The sequence below is a fragment of the Choloepus didactylus genome, chromosome 7 (genome assembly GCF_015220235.1).
Source record: "Choloepus didactylus isolate mChoDid1 chromosome 7, mChoDid1.pri, whole genome shotgun sequence".
Classification (NCBI taxonomy): domain Eukaryota; kingdom Metazoa; phylum Chordata; class Mammalia; order Pilosa; family Megalonychidae; genus Choloepus; species Choloepus didactylus.
The window spans coordinates 105,288,389-105,307,680 of record NC_051313.1 but is presented as its reverse complement, the minus strand read 5'-3'; the positions used below and the strand labels follow the sequence as shown (position 1 = coordinate 105,307,680).

Below are 19,292 nucleotides of genomic sequence, written 5' to 3'. Positions count from 1 at the left end.
ATCACTCTCTCCTATAGATAGATCAGCCAGACAGAAGACCAAGAAGGAAATTGAAAACCTAAACAATCTGATAAATGAATTAGATTTAACAGACATCTACAGGACATTACATCCCAAATCACCAGGATACACATACTTTTCTAGTGCTCACGGAACTTTCTCCAGAATAGATCATATGCTGGGACATAAAACAAGCCTCAATAAATTTAAAAAGATTGAAATTATTCAAAGCACATTCTCTGACCACAATGGAATACAATTAGAAGTCAATAACCATCAGAGACTTAGAAAATTCACAAATACCTGGAGGTTAAACAACACACTCCTAAACAATCAGTGGGTTAAAGAAGAAATAGCAAGAGAAATTGCTAAATATATAGAGACGAATGAAAATGAGAACACAACATACCAAAACCTATGGGATGCAGCAAAAGCAGTGCTAAGGGGGAAATTTATAGCACTAAACGCATATATTAAAAAGGAAGAAAGAGCCAAAATCAAAGAACTAATGGATCAACTGAAGAAGCTAGAAAATGAACAGCAAACCAATCCTAAACCAAGTACAAGAAAAGAAATAACAAGGATTAAAGCAGAAATAAATGACATAGAGAACAAAAAAACAATAGAAAGGATAAATATCACCAAAAGTTGGTTCTTTGAGAAGATCAACAAGATTGACAAGCCCCTAGCTAGACTGACAAAATCAAAAAGAGAGAAGACCCATATAAACAAAATAATGAATGAAAAAGGTGACATAACTGCAGATCCTGAAGAAATTAAAAAAATTATAAGAGGATATTATGAACAACTGTATGGCAACAAACTGGATAATGTAGAAGAAATGGACAATTTCCTGGAAACATATGAACAACCTAGACTGACCAGAGAAGAAATAGAAGACCTCAACCAACCCATCACAAGCAAAGAGATCCAATCAGTCATCAAAAATCTTCCCACAAATAAATGCCCAGGGCCAGATGGCTTCACAGGGGAATTCTACCAAACTTTCCAGAAAGAACTGACACCAATCTTACTCAAACTCTTTCAAAACATTGAAAAAAATGGAACACTACCTAACTCATTTTATGAAGCTAACATCAATCTAATACCAAAACCAGGCAAAGATGCTACAAAAAAGGAAAACTACCGGCCAATCTCCCTAATGAATATAGATGCAAAAATCCTCAACAAAATACTTGCAAATCGAATCCAAAGACACATTAAAAAAATCATACACCATGACCAAGTGGGGTTCATTCCAGGCATGCAAGGATGGTTCAACATAAGAAAATCAATCAATGTATTACAACACATTAAAACCTCGAAAGGGAAAAATCAATTGATCATCTCAATAGATGCTGAAAAAGCATTTGACAAAATCCAACATCCCTTTTTGATAAAAACACTTCAAAAGGTAGGAATTGAAGGAAACTTCCTCAACATGATAAAGAGCATATATGAAAAACCCACAGCCAGCATAGTACTCAATGGTGAGAGACTGAAAGCCTTCCCTCTAAGATCAGGAACAAGACAAGGATGCCCGCTGTCACCACTGTTATTCAACATTGTGCTGGAAGTGCTAGCCAGGGCAATCCGGCAAGACAAAGAAATAAAAGGCATCCAAATTGGAAAAGAAGAAGTAAAACTGTCATTGTTTGCAGATGATATGATCTTATATCTAGAAAACCCTGAGAAATCAACGATACACCTACTAGAGCTAATAAACAAATTTAGCAAAGTAGCGGGATACAAGATTAATGCACATAAGTCAGTAATGTTTCTATATGCTAGAAATGAACAAACTGAAGAGACACTCAAGAAAAAGATACCATTTTCAATAGCAACTAAAAAAATCAAGTACCTAGGAATAAACTTAACCAAAGATGTAAAAGACCTATACAAAGAAAACTACATAACTCTACTAAAAGAAATAGAAAGGGACCTTAAAAGATGGAAAAATATTCCATGTTCATGGCTAGGAAGGCTAAATGTCATTAAGATGTCAATTCTACCCAAACTCATCTACAGATTCAATGCAATCCCAATCAAAATTCCAACAACCTACTTTGCAGACTTGGAAAAGCTAGTTATCAAATTTATTTGGAAAGGGAAGATGCCTCGAATTGCTAAAGACACTCTAAAAAAGAAAAACGAAGTGGGAGGACTTACACTCCCTGACTTTGAAGCTTATTATAAAGCCACAGTTGCCAAAACAGCATGGTACTGGCACAAAGATAGACATATAGATCAATGGAATCGAATTGAGAATTCAGAGATAGACCCTCAGATCTATGGCCGACTGATCTTTGATAAGGCCCCCAAAGTCACCGAACTGAGCCATAATGGTCTTTTCAACAAATGGGGCTGGGAGAGTTGGATATCCATATCCAAAAGAATGAAAGAGGACCCCTACCTCACCCCCTACACAAAAATTAACTCAAAATGGACCAAAGATCTCAATATAAAAGAAAGTACCATAAAACTCCTAGAAGATAATGTAGGAAAACATCTTCAAGACCTTGTATTAGGCGGCCACTTCCTAGACTTTACACCCAAAGCACAAGCAACAAAAGAGAAAATAGATAAATGGGAACTCCTCAAGCTTAGAAGTTTCTGCACCTCAAAGGAATTTCTCAAAAAGGTAAAGAGGCAGCCAACTCAATGGGAAAAAATTTTTGGAAACCATGTATCTGACAAAAGACTGATATCTTGTATATACAAAGAAATCCTACAACTCAATGACAATAGTACAGACAGCCCAATTATAAAATGGGCAAAAGATATGAAAAGACAGTTCTCTGAAGAGGAAATACAAATGGCCAAGAAACACATGAAAAAATGTTCAGCTTCACTAGCTATTAGAGAGATGCAAATTAAGACCACAATGAGATACCATCTAACACCGGTTAGAATGGCTGCCATTAAACAAACAGGAAACTACAAATGCTGGAGGGGATGTGGAGAAATTGGAACTCTTATTCATTGTTGGTGGGACTGTATAATGGTTCAGCCACTCTGGAAGTCAGTCTGGCAGTTCCTTAGAAAACTAGATATAGACCTACCATTCGATCCAGCGATTGCACTTCTCGGTATATACCCGGAAGATCGGAAAGCAGTGACACGAACAGATATCTGCACGCCAATGTTCATAGCAGCATTATTCACAATTGCCAAGAGATGGAAACAACCCAAATGTCCTTCAACAGATGAGTGGATAAATAAAATGTGGTATATACACACTATGGAATACTACACAGCAGTAAGAAGGAACGATCTTGTGAAACATATGACAACATGGATGAACCTTGAAGACATAATGCTGAGCGAAATAAGCCAGGCACAAAAAGAGAAATATTATATGCTACCACTAATGTGAACTTTGAAAAATGTAAAACAAATGGTTTATAATGTAGAATGTAGGGGAACTAGCAGTAGAGAGCAATTAACGAAGGGGGAACAATAATCCAAGAAGAACAGATAAGCTATTTAACGTTCTGGGGATGCCCAGAAATGACTATTGTCTGTTAATTTCTGATGGATGTAGTAGGAACAAGTTCACTGAAATGTTGCTATATTATGTAACTTTCTTGGGGTAAAGTAGGAACATGTTGGAAGTTAAGCAGTTATCTTAGGTTAGTTGTCTTTTTCTTACTCCCTTGCTATGGTCTCTTTGAAATGTTCTTTTATTGTATGTTTGTTTTCTTTTTAACTTTTTTTTTCATACAGTTGATTTGAAAAAAGAAGGGAAAGTTAAAAAAAAAAAAAAAAAAAGACAAACAAGGAAAAAAAAAAAAAAAAGATGTAGTGCCCCCTTGAGGAGCCTGTGGAGAATGCAGGGGTATTCGCCTACCCCACCTCCATGGTTGCTAACATGACCACAGACATAGGGGACTGGTGGTTTGATGGGTTGAGCCCTCTACCATAAGTTTTACCCTTGGGAAGACGGTTGCTGCAAAGGAGAGGCTAGGCCTCCCTGTATTTGTGCCTAAGAGTCTCCTCCTGAATGCCTCTTTGTTGCTCAGATGTGGTCCTCTCTCTCTGGCTAAGCCAACTTGAAAGGTGAAATCACTGCCCTCCCCCCTACGTGGGATCAGACACCCAGGGAAGTGAATCTCCCTGGCAACGTGGAATATGACTCCCGGGGAGGAATGTAGACCCGGCATCGTGGGATGGAGAACATCTTCTTGACCAAAAGGGGGATGTGAAAGGAAATGAAATATGCTTCAGTGGCAGAGAGATTCCAAAACAAGCCGAGAGATCACTCTGGTGGGCACTCTTACGCACACTTTAGACAACCTTTTTTAGGTTCTAAAGAATTGGGGTAGCTGGTGGTGGATACCTGAAACTATTAAACTACAACCCAGAACCCATGAATCTCGAAGACAGTTGTATAAAAATGTAGCTTATGAGGGGTGACAGTGGGATTGGGAATGCCATAAGGACCAAACTCCACTTTGTCTAGTTTATGGATGGATGTGTAGAAAAGTAGGGGAAGCAAACAAACAGACAAAGGTACCTAGTGTTCTTTTTTACTTCAATTGCTCTTTTTCACTCTAATTATTATTCTTGTTATTTTTGTGTGTGTGCTAATGAAGGTGTCAGGGATTGATTTAGGTGATGAATGTACAACTATGTAATGGTACTGTAAACAATCGAAAGTACAATTTGTTTTGTATGACTGCGTGGTATGTGAATATATCTCAATAAAATGATGATTTAAAAAAAAAACAAAAAAAAAAAAAAACAAAATAATGAACAAAAACACATCCTGGAGCCTTCTCTATCTCCTCTTAGGTGTCTGTTCCTTTTGCTCTTATACTATGCTAACTCCACCTAACTTGCAGTATCATTATAAGACTCCAGCAGGCATTAAGCTTCATGAGGGCACAGACTGCATCCATTCATTTTTATATTTGCGGTGCCAAGAGCAGTACTTGGGACATGGCAGATGTTCAATAATTGCTAAATGATTGATGGATGGACCGATTCATCAATGCAGTACTCCTTCCCTCTGCTACCATATTTACGTGTCACTGCCCTTCCCTGGGTACTTATACTGTGTTAATTGGTATATCTTAGGATATAATATCTCCTAGGGTTAAAAAAGTAATTCTCAGTCAGCAAAAAGTTGCAAAAGATTCTAGGCTATGAGAGGAGATACTTGGAGATAGGATGTTCCTCACATCACAGAGCCCATGTATTTGTCCTTAAGGCTTGCTCTATCCAGTAAGAAACAAAACAGCAAGAAACAGGGGTCTGAGACTCAGAGCTGGGTGCATTTTAAAGTATAATAAAAATATTCTACAAATGATTTAACACACTAGGTCTTACATATACTGAGTGCTTCTTTTCCAGAAAGGTGACCTTGTTGCAGCAATGCTCTCATCATACATTTCTGAAACTCCAAGTAGTCAGTTCCCAAGCTCAAAAAGAAAATCATTCTTACTATTTTCTAGCTATTTCTCATTTCAGTGTCCGTGTGTGTTGCTTTCAAAAAAAAATTATTTTACTCAGATTGATTACCCACTTAATCACCACACTTGACTCTAAATGACTTATTTCCACAAATTAAAATGTACCCTAAAAATACAGTCTTTGCAACACTCAAAATATGGCAGAGAATGTGCTACAAACGATGCCCGAAAGAGGAGTCCCTTTGAAAGTGACCACAATCACTTGGATATGTAAACTCCAGGATCTCGGGGATATTTGCTTAGGGGAAAGATGACCCCCCTAGAATTGAGAGCACAGCTGTCAACAGGCGGCTGGGCAAAGCAGGGCCAGGAAACCAAAAGTACATTCACTTTCTCCTCCTCTTAGTATATCATGGCATCCCCACCTCCCTACTCCCACATTTAGAGAAGGACTGTCTGGAGGAAGCTGATTTAATGAAGCTGGTTATCAGTGCCAAAATTATGACAATGAAAACTCTTTTCTCTGAAATTTCCAAAAGAGGCTATTTCAAAAGCCAAACTCCTTTCCTTTCTATGATGACCCTTGCAGAGCCCTGAACTTCAGCAACACAGTAATAATTTTTAAGTGGACTTTTGTTCCATGTCTTCCAGCTTGTTAGAACACAAGACCAATGAAGAAAATCTATATAAAGGAAAGAATAAAAATCCGATGGGTAAGGAAGTGTAACTATAGCACACTCCCATGCAAAAGTTTGGCTCTAAGCCTTGAGGTTTCAAATTTAGACTTATTTATTATGAGGACAAACTTAAAAACACATATCCTCAAATGGCTTATATGTGGTCATTTTCTCACAAATCAATATTAGAGTAATGATCATATTTAAGAGTCAAACTTATGGTAAACTTATGTGACCAAGTGCTTTTCTAAAACATATAGACTAGACAGCTGTAAAAGATGCTGTTAACTGTGAGTGCCATGTTACATGTTTTTCCTTGAAGATATTTTAAAACTATTCTTCTAAACAATATGAGTTATACCAAAAAAAAAAAAGATTTGTGTACGTAATCTAAAAATACTATATAACCTACCAATTCAGGTGATTTTTTTCTATTAACAGCGGAATTCAAAATATCTACACAATACATCCTCAATGACCACTTACATGTTGAAAAAATGATTGTTAAAGTATGCATAAAAATATGAAGAAGTTTGATCAGCTAATTCAGAAAAATTTCTTAACTTACATATACACATAATTAATAAAAGAGAATACTGAAATATGAGGACCAATAAGTACAAGTAAAGTTGCTATCACTGAGCATTAATTTTTAATCTCAGCTTTCTGAAAGCCAGGGAAAAAATAGAAACATGTAAGTACATAATTCTTCTAACAGAAAAAAATACCAATCCCCCAGGAAAGGCAAAGTTTTCCTGGAACTATGGTCTAAAAGAAATGTCAGCACATGAACCTTATACGGGAACAGTGTGAAACACTGTCCTACAACAAATGCAGAAACAGTTTTCACGTGGCAAAGACTGAGATGAACTTTCGCAAAACCCAAGGCTACGATAAAATAGCACAACTTGGTTATGATTCTGCAAGAAGTTGGCTAAGTTAACTGTTATCTAAGTATGCAGCCGTCCTTCAGTGGAACAACTTGAACCAGAGATAGACAGTCCTAGGCTTGGAAGTGGCAGGGAGGAGAAGGAAGGAGAATGAGGAAAGGAACCAATATTTACCAAGGAAATTGAGTATTGAGATATCTACTCTAGCCATTTCACCTCATTTAATCCATGTAACAAAACTATAAAAAAGGTAATGTAACCCCATTTTATAAAAGAGAGAACTGAAATTCAGAGGTGTTGAGTTGGCCAACATTACATAACTAGTGTGTGGCCAGGCAGGATTTGAACTCATGTGTATTCTTAATGCAAAGCTAAGTCACTGGGCTATTTTGCCTCTCTTAAGAGCCCATGTTATGTCTAGAGAAATATGCTAGCTAGACATTGCAGAATACCAAAGAATGATGTGTTTGCTCTACTGCCCTTAAGACACTTATAATTGCCCACAAGACTATGACACCATATAAGGCAGTTATAATATTATGTGTATAAATAATATTATTAATAATTTGGAGTTAATTACTACAAATCTGAAAGGAAAGTTTAGGCTTTGAACAAGCTAAGGGGTGTGATATTTCAAAATGTTTGATGAAAAATCTTAAGTATGTCACATATCTGATCAGGGAGTTTCCCCTTAAAACACTGATAGAGATTACAGGGCATATTTTTAAAATGATGGCTATGCTATATAATACAACATTTCCAGTAAAAGGTAACATTTCCAAAATATTATCAGAAACTGATCAAAGTTAAAAAAAATAAACACTTATTCTGCTTCCCTATATCCATTCTGCTTAAAAGATAGGCAAGCATAGCTGAGCACCAAGTGCATAAAATTATAAATGAGTAGATAATAATGAAACATCTGCAACACACTAATTCCACTCTTGTAGAGTAAATATCACATGATATTAATGGAACTGGCATTCAGCCCACCTACATCACACTGATCTCATCCATTGAGCTAAATGTCAGGCCTGCTGTGACAGATACCTTGGCAGAGTTTTAAAGTTCACATTAAAATCTCTGACTTTTTTTGGTTATCTCTGAGTCACTCAAGAATTTCATGACCACTGAATTGAGACCAGAATTAAACTCAGCGAAGCAAAGGAAGGCAGGGAGAAGCCCGTACCATCTTCAGCTAGTGAGTTGAGAGCAAGAAGTCACCACCACCATCATTATCATCATTCTCCATCCTTCCCCTGGGCATCTCCTCTGAAAGTGCATAGTAATGTTCCTATGCAACAGAACTCTATAGTTAGCTTTGAGTTCATACATCCTTTTCAGTTTGAATTAATTCAAAATCATCCCAGTACAACCAGGGCCATGGCAATGGTTGCTCCTTTCTTGTACTTCTCAAGGGCTCCCAAATGAAGAGGAGAAGGGAGGACAAAATCCAGTCCTGCCTTCCACTCCTGCTTAGGACTAATCTACCCCTCATCCCAGAGCAAACAGCACCATTTCTACAAGGTGACCTTCCTTTCCCCAGGCAGTGTGTCCAAGGCTGTTTCTGCCCATAAGGGCACATTTTAATAAGTCACTAAGTCATGGTAAGGCTAGTAGCAGCTCTGATGGAAACCATATGAAATCAGTTCCAAGTACCTTCATTCACATTTTTCCGAGAAGGGAAAAGTGCTCCATGTCCCTTTATAATATCATCCCAGACTAAATGGAAAATGGCAGCCGTTTTTCCCCAAGTGCCATCAAGGATATACACTCACTGTTCTTTGACATAGAAACCAACTACTCTCAACTCTGTGTGCATTAGGCTTAATTCTCTCCACTGCCTCAATTATTTCCAGGTAGTTAAGTGGGGCATGTAGAGAGGTTTATCAGGCTCTTGGGCCCCGGGGGGTCACTCCATGCTGTGGAGAAGCAAGACACAAAATATGCCTCTGGAATATTTTAGTCACTGCAAGAAAGGTTAAGGTTCCAGGGAACGTCCTACAGCAGCTTTCAAATCTGTCCCATACTGGGCCTCTCATCCGGCAGGTGCCTTCAAGTGATTAGCAGTGACTAATTGGCTGCCCAGTCACAGAAAAGAGAAACAGGAAAAACTACCAAGTACAACGATATTCACTGTCTTTTTACAAATTTAAACATTCTTTAAAACAACAAACAAATCCATAAATGCTTCAGTCAGCCTTAAATCATCCTCATTACATGTTTTCTAAGGTCTCCTAAAGCATTGGCTTTTAGCTTTCACTGCTGCCTTTTCTCTCTTTTTTTCCTCCTTTTCTCTTCCCTTTCTTCTTGAGGGGTAGTTTTGGACACAGATGTGCTTAAGACACTTCTAATTTTTTACTCAACTTACTAAATGAGCGAGTCATCTCTAAACATTTTAAATATTATGTAAATAAAAACTGACATATAAAACGGGTTTATTCCCATGAGTAGAGTATCTTCATTCTAGGGCAATTTGGACTCAATGCAATCACATGAAACCTGACTTTTACTTGAAAGTTTATGCTGCTGTATAAACAACTTTGCTTCTTTTTATCCTGGACTAACATGTCCGGAGGCCTCACTCTCGTCCTTGCTACATCTAATTAATTAGTTGATCATGGCAAATTCATCCCTTTGTGTCTTAATTTGTCACCACTTAAGTGGAGGTTCAATGCCGTAGTGACTGAGCATCTATTATGTGTCAGGTCCCCAGGAAGGGGCTGCAAACACGAGCCTTCAAGGGCTTCAGAGTCTGGAAAGGAAAAATACAAATGAGGAGATGCAAAATATATGTGGGTGGCTGATGAAAAAATGTTTTACCGTATCAGCTCCTGGGATCCAGCACCCTGAGTCAGCAATAGGTGTGTGTATGGAGCAGTAACTACCTCCTTGTTGGGCTAGGAGTCTCTCCTATGCACCCCAAACCAGAACGCTAGACAGGAGCTCAGGCAAGGGGTCGGTGGCTGCAGGAGATAGAGCTTTCAGCTGTAGACACTCAGAGAAGGAGATCCAGCAGGCATGTGGGAAGGCCACACAGGAAGTGTCCATGCACGCTGCCCATTGTGGCTTCAATCTGTCCTTTCTTTCCAATAGACACAAGCATCCTGATATGGGCCAAATTCTTTTAATCATTCATCTTGATGGAATTCCAGATTTCAATGATGAATTCTTTCTTCTTTTTGTACATGCAGTGTTGATGGTGCATTTCTTAATATTCTACTGGTCCACAACCCTCCTCTGTCTGAAACACTTGGGATCTGATATATTTGGAATTCAGAATTGGGGGATTTGGAAAGGTAATATGGTACATCAACTACATATTGTGAAAGACCCCAGCAAGATCTGGAGCAGGACCCAGTAATTAAAGCCACGAATATTTCTGCAGAGAAATACATGAACATTCACACTATAAAGAGTTTCCTCCCAGTTCAGGTCAGATTTTTGCAGTCTAAGAATTAGGTCTAGTGAGATTTTATCTCAAAATGAGTTACGAAAAAAAGTCATGGTTTTCAGAATTTTTCAGGTAGCCTAACTGCAGGTGAGGGATTGCTGACCTTCAGGTGTAAAATACAAAGTGAACTCTCACATTCCCCTACAAACTAGAGTGGGGGCAAATCTTAAAGTGCGGAATAAGGTAAAAATTGCAAATAATCAGGTTTAACTTTGAAAATCCTTTGGAATACCCTCATAATGTTTTCCAACATTAGACAAGATCATCATTTCCTCATCTGAGCTTCAGAAGAAGGAATAGGTTTATATTTAGTGGTCATACTGTGTGAAGACCATGTATCTTTGAGCATTAGAATCACTCCAGTCACTTGTAATGCATTGAGGATAAACCATTTATGAGAAGCACAAAGACTAAGTGACCAATGGGGCCAGGTTTCTGACCTCCTGTCCTTACTGGTAGAATGTATCCTATAAATGTTTAGCAAAACTGCCCCTTATTTAAAAAAAAAAAAAGTGCATGAATGTGTGCATATGTGTGTGAGAGAGAAAGTGAGAGAGAGGGCAGGCAGTGACTATTGTTGAAAATGCATGCTAAATGCCCTTACATTTGACATCATCAGGAGAATTTATTATTAGTTTGCTTATTTGGGGTTAACCTTTCTCAGTAGTCTCAGTAGACTACAAATTCAACGAATGCACCTACCTCGTTGATTACTGCATCCCCAGAGCCAAGTATCATGCCTGTTTTCAATAAATATTTGTAAATAGAGAGGCAGTATTACCTAATGTTTAAGAGCATGGAGTTTGGCAGCCTAGGTTTGAATCCTGGCTCTGTGAGACCCTCGGCAGGTTGCTTTGTCTCTCTGTGCCCCAGTGACCTCATCTGTAAAAGGGGGATGACTGTCGTACTACAGCATCAACCTAGATGGAAAAAGTTATGCTATGACAACAAAACCACAAATCTCAGTAGCTTTAAGCAACAAAGATTTATTATTTTTACTTTTCTTGTCACAGTACACATTTATCATAGGTTGGTCAGGACTCTGCTCTGTGATATTTTTGTCCTCACTCCATGACCCAAACTGCCTGAGCAGGCACTATCTGGCACAATGCCTGTTGCCCCAGCAAAGCGAAAAGAACATCTCTCAGGGACCACTATTGGTAATGAAATACTCAGCTTGGAAGTGACACAAATCACTTCCCATTTACACATTGGCAGAGCCAGTCACATGACCCTCCCAGCCCAGAGGGGTCCACGGACACCCTGCCATGTGCCCAGGAGGTAGAGAGACAGAAAGACAGCTCCTCACTGGCTGCCATGATGATTAAAGGACTTGATGTTTATAAAGCACTTGGATGAGCACCTGGCAACTAGCTACATCCTATATGTGTTTGCTGCTATTATTACTACCATTATTATTATTGTTAAACTAAATGAACTTACTTTTTTGGAGTCCATGATTCAGTCACCTTTCCAGCTTCTGCATATCCAAATGAATCTGGCTAAAAGTTTCATGGTGGTTGTCTTTCTGTTCTCTGTCAGCTACCAGTGGTGGCAACCTTCTATGGAGAGACCCTTATCTGTCCTCGGCACACACAAGGCAGCCCCAAGGATGACCCCTCCAGCCTCACCTGTCTCAAAAGGGCTTCTGCAGTCCAGCTGGATCCAGAAAGGCAAACCCAGGGAAGCACGCCAAAGGGAAATGAACCCTAGTAACATCTTGGTGTTGGATGCTGTGAAGATCCAGTTCTAAATGTGTTTCATACAAAAATATTTATGCTTCAGGCTGTAGCATGCAAACAGCAATCTGCATTTATTGGTTTCAGATGCCAATTTCCTCCAGCTCGGGCTCTCCTTTGTGTTACATAAACAAATCTCAACCATCTGGACCACAACAAGCCACATTGAAGTATGTGCTCATTCCTTTCAAAAGCACCAAATCAAAAGACAATCTCACAGAATTCTAATAAAAAATTGGAGTGAACATCATGGCCCTCATGGAACTGTTTAAAAGATGTTCTTTAGGTGTTGGCACTTAGAATTTAAATAGAATAACAGATGAGCATATCAGAACGTTTATCACTTTGATAAGTAGAGACAAACATAACCAGAAGATCACATCCTGTGGCATTACCTGTATCATAAACAGCCCAATTCTGTACCAGACAATTTACCGCACAAAAGAAAAGGGCTTAAGAAAAATGTTTCAGTTGTGGGGAAATCCAGGTGAGGGTGCTGCAAGCCTCATTCCTGATAAAAAGCAAAAGCTGTAATTTCTAACCAGTTAAAGAACTTAAGATGCATACTTTGCAATAATTTCAAGAAACAAGCTAAACTCAACTGCATCAGTATCAAGAACCAATAACTGGAAAGTAGGTTGTGTCACAAAGGAAAGTACTTTATTTTTTTTTTTTACAGAGGACTTTGCCAAAGCAAGTTACATATGTAAGCACCTGCCCATCTGGACCTCCGAAGTGCACACGGAGCATCGTTTCTGACATCTCATCTCCCTGCCGTAATTCCAGGCTGCTGAAGACATCTTCTCAAAGCCAAGTATTTTAAAGATAATCACTGGGCCAGCTTTGCCAACTAGCAAACACAAGAAGTCCTGGAAACACTTATTTCCCTTTGCCTAAAAATATTTCCCCATCAACTTGGAACAGTGTCTAAAATATACACCCATTTGGAAAAGATAGACATCATCAGTCTTCGTGGCTCAGATTCACGAACTCTGAACTTTGTGGAAAGAATATCCTGAGAGAAGGGGGGTTATGATAACTGAGTTTTATTAAGATAGCAAAAAAAAAGGGAGCTTGAGGGAAGGCTATAAAGTTCTGGATCTTGAAGAGAAACATGTGGCAGTGAAAACAAGGAGCTGTGATGCTCCCCAAACACTTTATCTGCTTCTTCTAGAGTCCATTGATCATGCTTCCCAAATATTATAAACTTATTTGGTATCTGATATCCTGCTTTGTCACCCTTAAACTGTGTATATATTTCTAAATCAAAACTGGATCTAGATCAGATTATTTTATATTCCAGAGACTCTCTACCAATGGAGTCTATAAAATCACACCGAGGTAGAAGGCTTTCTGTCTGATTTAATAAGTTTAATTATGTAGACATTGGTCAATTATAAAATTCACCCCCTTGGTTATAAAGATGTGCTCTAAGCAATTTGATACCATTAATTAAATCACAGGTCAAAATATCAAAGTAGACACGGACAGATGCCTTTAAACTCTCCGCAAGCCTTGATCTTTCCATGTGCCAAATTCTGGTTTAGCCACACTTGAGTGCACTCCTAAATGAGTTTGGCACCTTCTTAGGTCATATTGTTTCAGTCAACTGAGAAGTATTTAAGTAGAAAAGAATCAAAATTTGCATTCAACCTCAAAGGAAAATCATTTTTAATTGTTGATATTTAGATAAATAGATGATAGAATGAGGAAACCTGCGACCTTGGTTCATAGTCTATGCCAGGTATATTTCATGGGAAATTACTTGTCTGAGTAAATTATCATCTGTTCTATAGCCTGGGTATAACCAAAGCGCAAAATTACCAGTTTCTTTCAAAGGGGTCATGCATCATTACCTTACTTCAAATAGTCCAGTAATCTTAACACTAGGGATTCTAATCATATATAATTCCTTGGATTTCAAGCTATTTTCAGCCCATTATTTCAACGATGCAACTCTGAAATAATATCATTATAAACATATCTTTAAATGGTTTGAAATAATTCTTAATCCTCTGGGATAATTTTCTGTGTGTTTATCAGTATTGCTTACAAAACCAGTAAAATCCAGAAATCAGACTCCCAGTAATCGAACTCAGACAACAGAGTTTGGACTTTGACAACTGGAAAAAGGAGCCCAAGTGTGTGAAACAGTGATCGTAAATCCCACCTCTGTATCACAAACAGAGCCACATATTTTAGTTTAAAAAACAGGCCTTCCCTGTTTTACAACATGTCCGTGTTTTACAACATGGTATGACAATAGATGTTTACAACTATGACTCTACATCCCAAGGAAAGCTTTGATTCATTCAGATCCCCCGATTAAAAGGTCAGAGAATTCTGAAAGAAATTCTAGCAAGATCTCCAAATGGAGAATTTACCATGATTGTCAAGAACACTCAAACTAAAGCAGCTGCTCCTTAAAATGGGAAGCTTCATTTTTGGGGAAGTGGTCATATACAAACAACCTCATTCCTCAGTAATTTCAATGCAAGGAGCTACACTGCCATTCAAACTGTTATAACACACCCACAACAATTCCACCCACCGTGGTATCAGTGAGCTAAGCAGTACTCAGAGAGCCAACCAACTTATCTTCTCCAGTAACTGCTTGGGGACTTGGGTCACAATTTAAGAAACTATTTTTAGAATATCCATCAAACTGCAGGAGGAGTTGGGGTGAGAGACAGCTTGTGCTGTTTTGAGAAAGACAAATTATGTTTTCTGCAGAATAGGGGAAAACAAAACATTTAGGAGTTTAAGACATCTGTTTCCTAGCCTAAGGGATATCTCCTGCAATCTGTATTCCTAAAAACACTTGCTTTTCTTCGATAGACCTAGGAGTCCCAGAAGACTAGAATTGATTCATCTACAATCTTGTCATGTGTACTTCCAAAGTTAGCTGATAATCAAATGGGCTTTGCTCACCCTCTTAGGCATGCTAAGAATAGAGCCAACTAGACATTTTCAAAAACTTCAAAGCATCAACCACAAATGAACAACAAGAATATTTTTGAGATAACGCCACCTCTCCCCATGATTCTGGAATAGAAAAAGGCTTATTACCTTACTCTCTTCTGCTTCAAACACTGACTGGTGAACGTTGCATGCAAACAATGAGTTGGGAAGGTCGTTGAAGTCAGTGATTGCTTGAAAAGCTTCCTCTGCAAAACACCGAGTGACAGCCCAGTCTCTGTCTATGCAGCAGAGTAAGAAAAGTCCTCCATCTTCTGGAATGTGCCCCTGCTGCCCTGGGCTCCGCATTCCGATGAAGTAAGATTCTCCCCTCATTCCTGAGGATACAAAGACGGAGATTAGACAAGAACACAATTCCTTACATGTAAGGTCACAGTTCTAGGCGGTCTGGTGCAGAGAAGTGAGGCGTGACTTGGAGGAGAAGCAAGGCCTGTAGTAAGGGGAGAGACCCAGCAAGTCCAGAGTTTCCCCTAATCTTTGAATCAGAATTCACCACACAACTCTACTCCTAGGCAAGGATCTGGCTAGGACTCCGGTCAAAAAGGACACTTAATCAGGATAGGAGTTGGAGGTCTGGGACTCAAGCACACTGGCCCAGCATTTACTAGGCTTGAGAACTGGGAAAGTCACATAAGTGCTCTGAGCCTTGGTTTACTCTTGTTTTGAATGTGGATGATGAGACCTACACTTTTTCCTTCTAAGAGTACTATGAGAATCAAATGGGCTCAAAGAGAAACACATGTGAGAAAGAGCTTTGATGAATTACACAATAAATGATACCACCACCATTGATTAATAATATAATGATAATAATATTGTTAATACCTATCATTATTGAGTACCAGGCACTATTCTAAGTGATTTACATGTATTAACCACCCTATTTAAACTCTACAACCCCCCTTGAGTTTGGTACCAATATTATCCCCATTTTACAGATGGGAAAACATAAGGAACAAAGCAATTAAGTAACTTTGCCAAAGTTAATGAAAAAGTGGCAGAGCTAGGATTAAAACCCAGGGAGTCTGGCACCAGAGCTCCCTCCATTCTACCATAGAAATGAAATAGATTGAAATTAGCAAAGTCTGTCCAAGTCTGTATTTAAGGATGTATGATCTATTTACCACTTAGTAGGAACATGTTGGAAGCAATGTATTTATTTTAGGTTATCTGTTTTTCTTATTCTTTTGTTCTGTTTTGTTTGAAGTGTTTTTTTTTTTTACTGTTTGTTTTTTAATTTTTTAATAAATAAAGTAAAAAAAAAGATTCCACCCATAGTAAGTCTGCACCCACAAGATTGGATTAAAAAAACATGGCTTTTGTGGGGGACAAAATAAATTCAAACCAACACACCATACCATCACATACATTCTTGAGTGCAATAAAATGATGTTTAACATGTTCCATATGATACATATTTTGTATTTTTTTAAATGAGACTATTGGCTATCAATATAAAGAAAAACTAAATTCCAGGGGAATTAAAGCTGGAAAGTGAAAACAAAATCCAAAATTATTAGAGGAAAATTTAGCAGAGTATTTTTATAACTTCAGGGTATAAAATTGATACATATAATTACATCAAAATTTCAAACTTCTGCATGGTAAAAGGCACTATACACAAGATTAAAATATAAGCAACAGACTGGTTGAAGACATCTGCAAAACATAACATAATTTAGTATTCAGAGTGTATCCCTTTTAACTCATACAAGTCAATAAAAAAAGTAACAGGCTTAATGGTAAAAGGATATGAACACAGTATTCACAGAAGATGGAATACAAATATCCAATATACATGAGTAAAGATGTTTAAAATCACTAATAATCAGGAAAATGCAAATGAGAGATGATTTTTAACAGCTTTATTGAGATATAATCCCTATACCATACAATTCACCCATTTAAATTGTATAATTTAATGGCTTTTAGTATATCCAGAGTTGTGCAACCATCACTACAATCCATTTAAAAGCATTCTCATCATCCCAAAAGAAACTCCCTACTCCTTAGCCACCCCACCCAAACCCCTATGTCCCCCAGACCGTGGCAAACACGAATCTGTTTTCTGTCTCTATGTATTCGCCTGTTCTAGACATTTCATATAAATGGAATTATACAATTGAAAAAAAAAAAAGAAAGAAATTAGCTGAAGTCTGTCCAAATCTGTATTTAAGGAAGTATGACCTACCTACCACCTGAATCTTGATTATGGTAACTCTAATAGTTAATAGTTTATCCATAATGAGGAATACACACACATGCACATGCACAAACACACAAATCCTATTCTGCCTGAGATAATCGCTCCAAGTCATTTGTGAGTCAGGTCCAGAACTAGAAAAATTAGTGCCATCTTGACTAATCCAAGGTATGTAGACTCCCTTCCCTCATATCTTCCACAAGGCTTTCCTGTATTAATTTCACCTAGATGTGTTCATTCTATTTCCTCACCCCTTACAGTCATAATTCTACCTAACTGCGGTGAATAGGAACATCTTTCCATTTTTTGATACTGGGACATTCTTTAATGGATTTGTTCTGTCTCCTCATATATTTAAAAGACAGTATCTACTTTTTTTCTTTTGTATCTATTTTCATGCCTATCACACTATTCTGTTTAAAGCTAGGTAATTAGAAATTCAGAAGGTGAAATACCCTGCCTATGGTTACACAGGTAAGATAATGACAATTATGATGTGGCAGCTGAATTATCTTCAGGAAGCTCCATTTTCCCCAATCTCAGCATCTCAGAATCTCACAGTAAAGGACTTAAAGGTGGGTACCCTTAAATGTCACTCTGTCCTCGGGAAGTTTAGTTAGACACAAATTCTGGAGCCCCAAGCAAAATACAGGTTTCTACATAAATCTCTCTTGAACTTTGAGAGACTCATGGTGATGAGGTTATGTTTTCTGTTTTTTATTTTTCCTAGAAACAAAGCCCAAGTGGGTGTTTGATAAATAGTACTTGATGGCAATAATGTCTTAAATATAAAATCTTAGACCTGGTTGGGACAGGCGACAAAAATCCTAGAATTTGAGGTGATAACTGTAAAATCAAATCACTCTAATTATGCCAAATGAAAATTTTAGTCTCTATAAAATATATTACAACCATTCCTCTACTCTAAATTTCTAACAACTCCAATTAATGCAACATTTTCTGTATTTAAATGAAAAAAATGTTTATTTTAAATAAAAATATGGTACATGTTTTAAGCTATGTTTTATTCTATAAGTAATCCAACTAGAAAGAAAAATATCTGATAACATCAATGTGAAGGGCATTTAACTGCTAGACATCTTCAAAGAAAAACTCATATGCATTTCCTTTATATTCACTTACACTGTTCCTTCAAATATTTTAGCATGGTACACATAACATTCTATTAATATTATTAGAGTACTGATTATTTTAACAGTAAAAAATAATTACTGAGATATTAAAATAATATCACTTTCATCAATGGATTATAGGAAAACATTTTGATTATTATGTCATAATCATCCACTATCATTAAATACTGATATTAAGCATCAATTTTGATTTTATTTTTAATCCTACCTTATTTTTAAACTTTTAAGTGAATCAAAACTGATCCCAAAATGTTCTTAGGTGTGTTCTGAGAACGTTTCAACTATTCTTTTTCTTAAAAAGAAACTAAAATCCATTGCTGAACAAATTAATTAAATAGACCCAATATTAAGCCTCACTCAGGACTCATTTTAATCTACTCCATTAGCCTTTAATTTCTGTTCTAAGCTGTAACAATATGATTATCCTCATGGGACTTGATTTTAAGCTCATTACTTACAGTAAAGATTTAAAGGGTGAATGCATTTGTTGCAAAAACCTATTTTACTTATATGGAGAAATACTTTAGAAGTCAGATCTTTGAACAAAAGAATCCTGATATTTCTTTCCAGCTCCATTACTGACTCACCTCATAATTTAGAGAAGTCAACTAATCCCTCTGTGACTCAGTTTATCTTTATGAAACAAGAACAAAAGCACCTCCCTGCCCTCCTCAGCAGTGCAGAGGGAGGCAGAGAAAATGACACAGAATCTCAAGAGGTGATACAAATCAGCACTATACATATGCAAATGGATTTATAATGTGTGGTAAGCTATAAAATCA

The 19,292-nt window shown here is 37.5% G+C and overlaps 1 protein-coding gene across 3 annotated transcripts in view; it reads right to left on the bottom strand.

The window, feature by feature from the left end:
- RCAN2 (regulator of calcineurin 2) overlaps nt 1–19,292 on the bottom strand; it is a 277,416-nt gene that overhangs the window by 226,469 nt on the left and 31,655 nt on the right. For all 3 annotated transcript variants that reach the window (XM_037843606.1, XM_037843607.1, XM_037843605.1), the window contains exon 2: nt 15,244–15,470. In XM_037843606.1, the coding sequence (XP_037699534.1) occupies nt 15,244–15,468 (225 nt within the window). In that variant the 5' untranslated portion in view covers nt 15,469–15,470. The remainder of the gene's footprint in view (nt 1–15,243; nt 15,471–19,292) is intronic.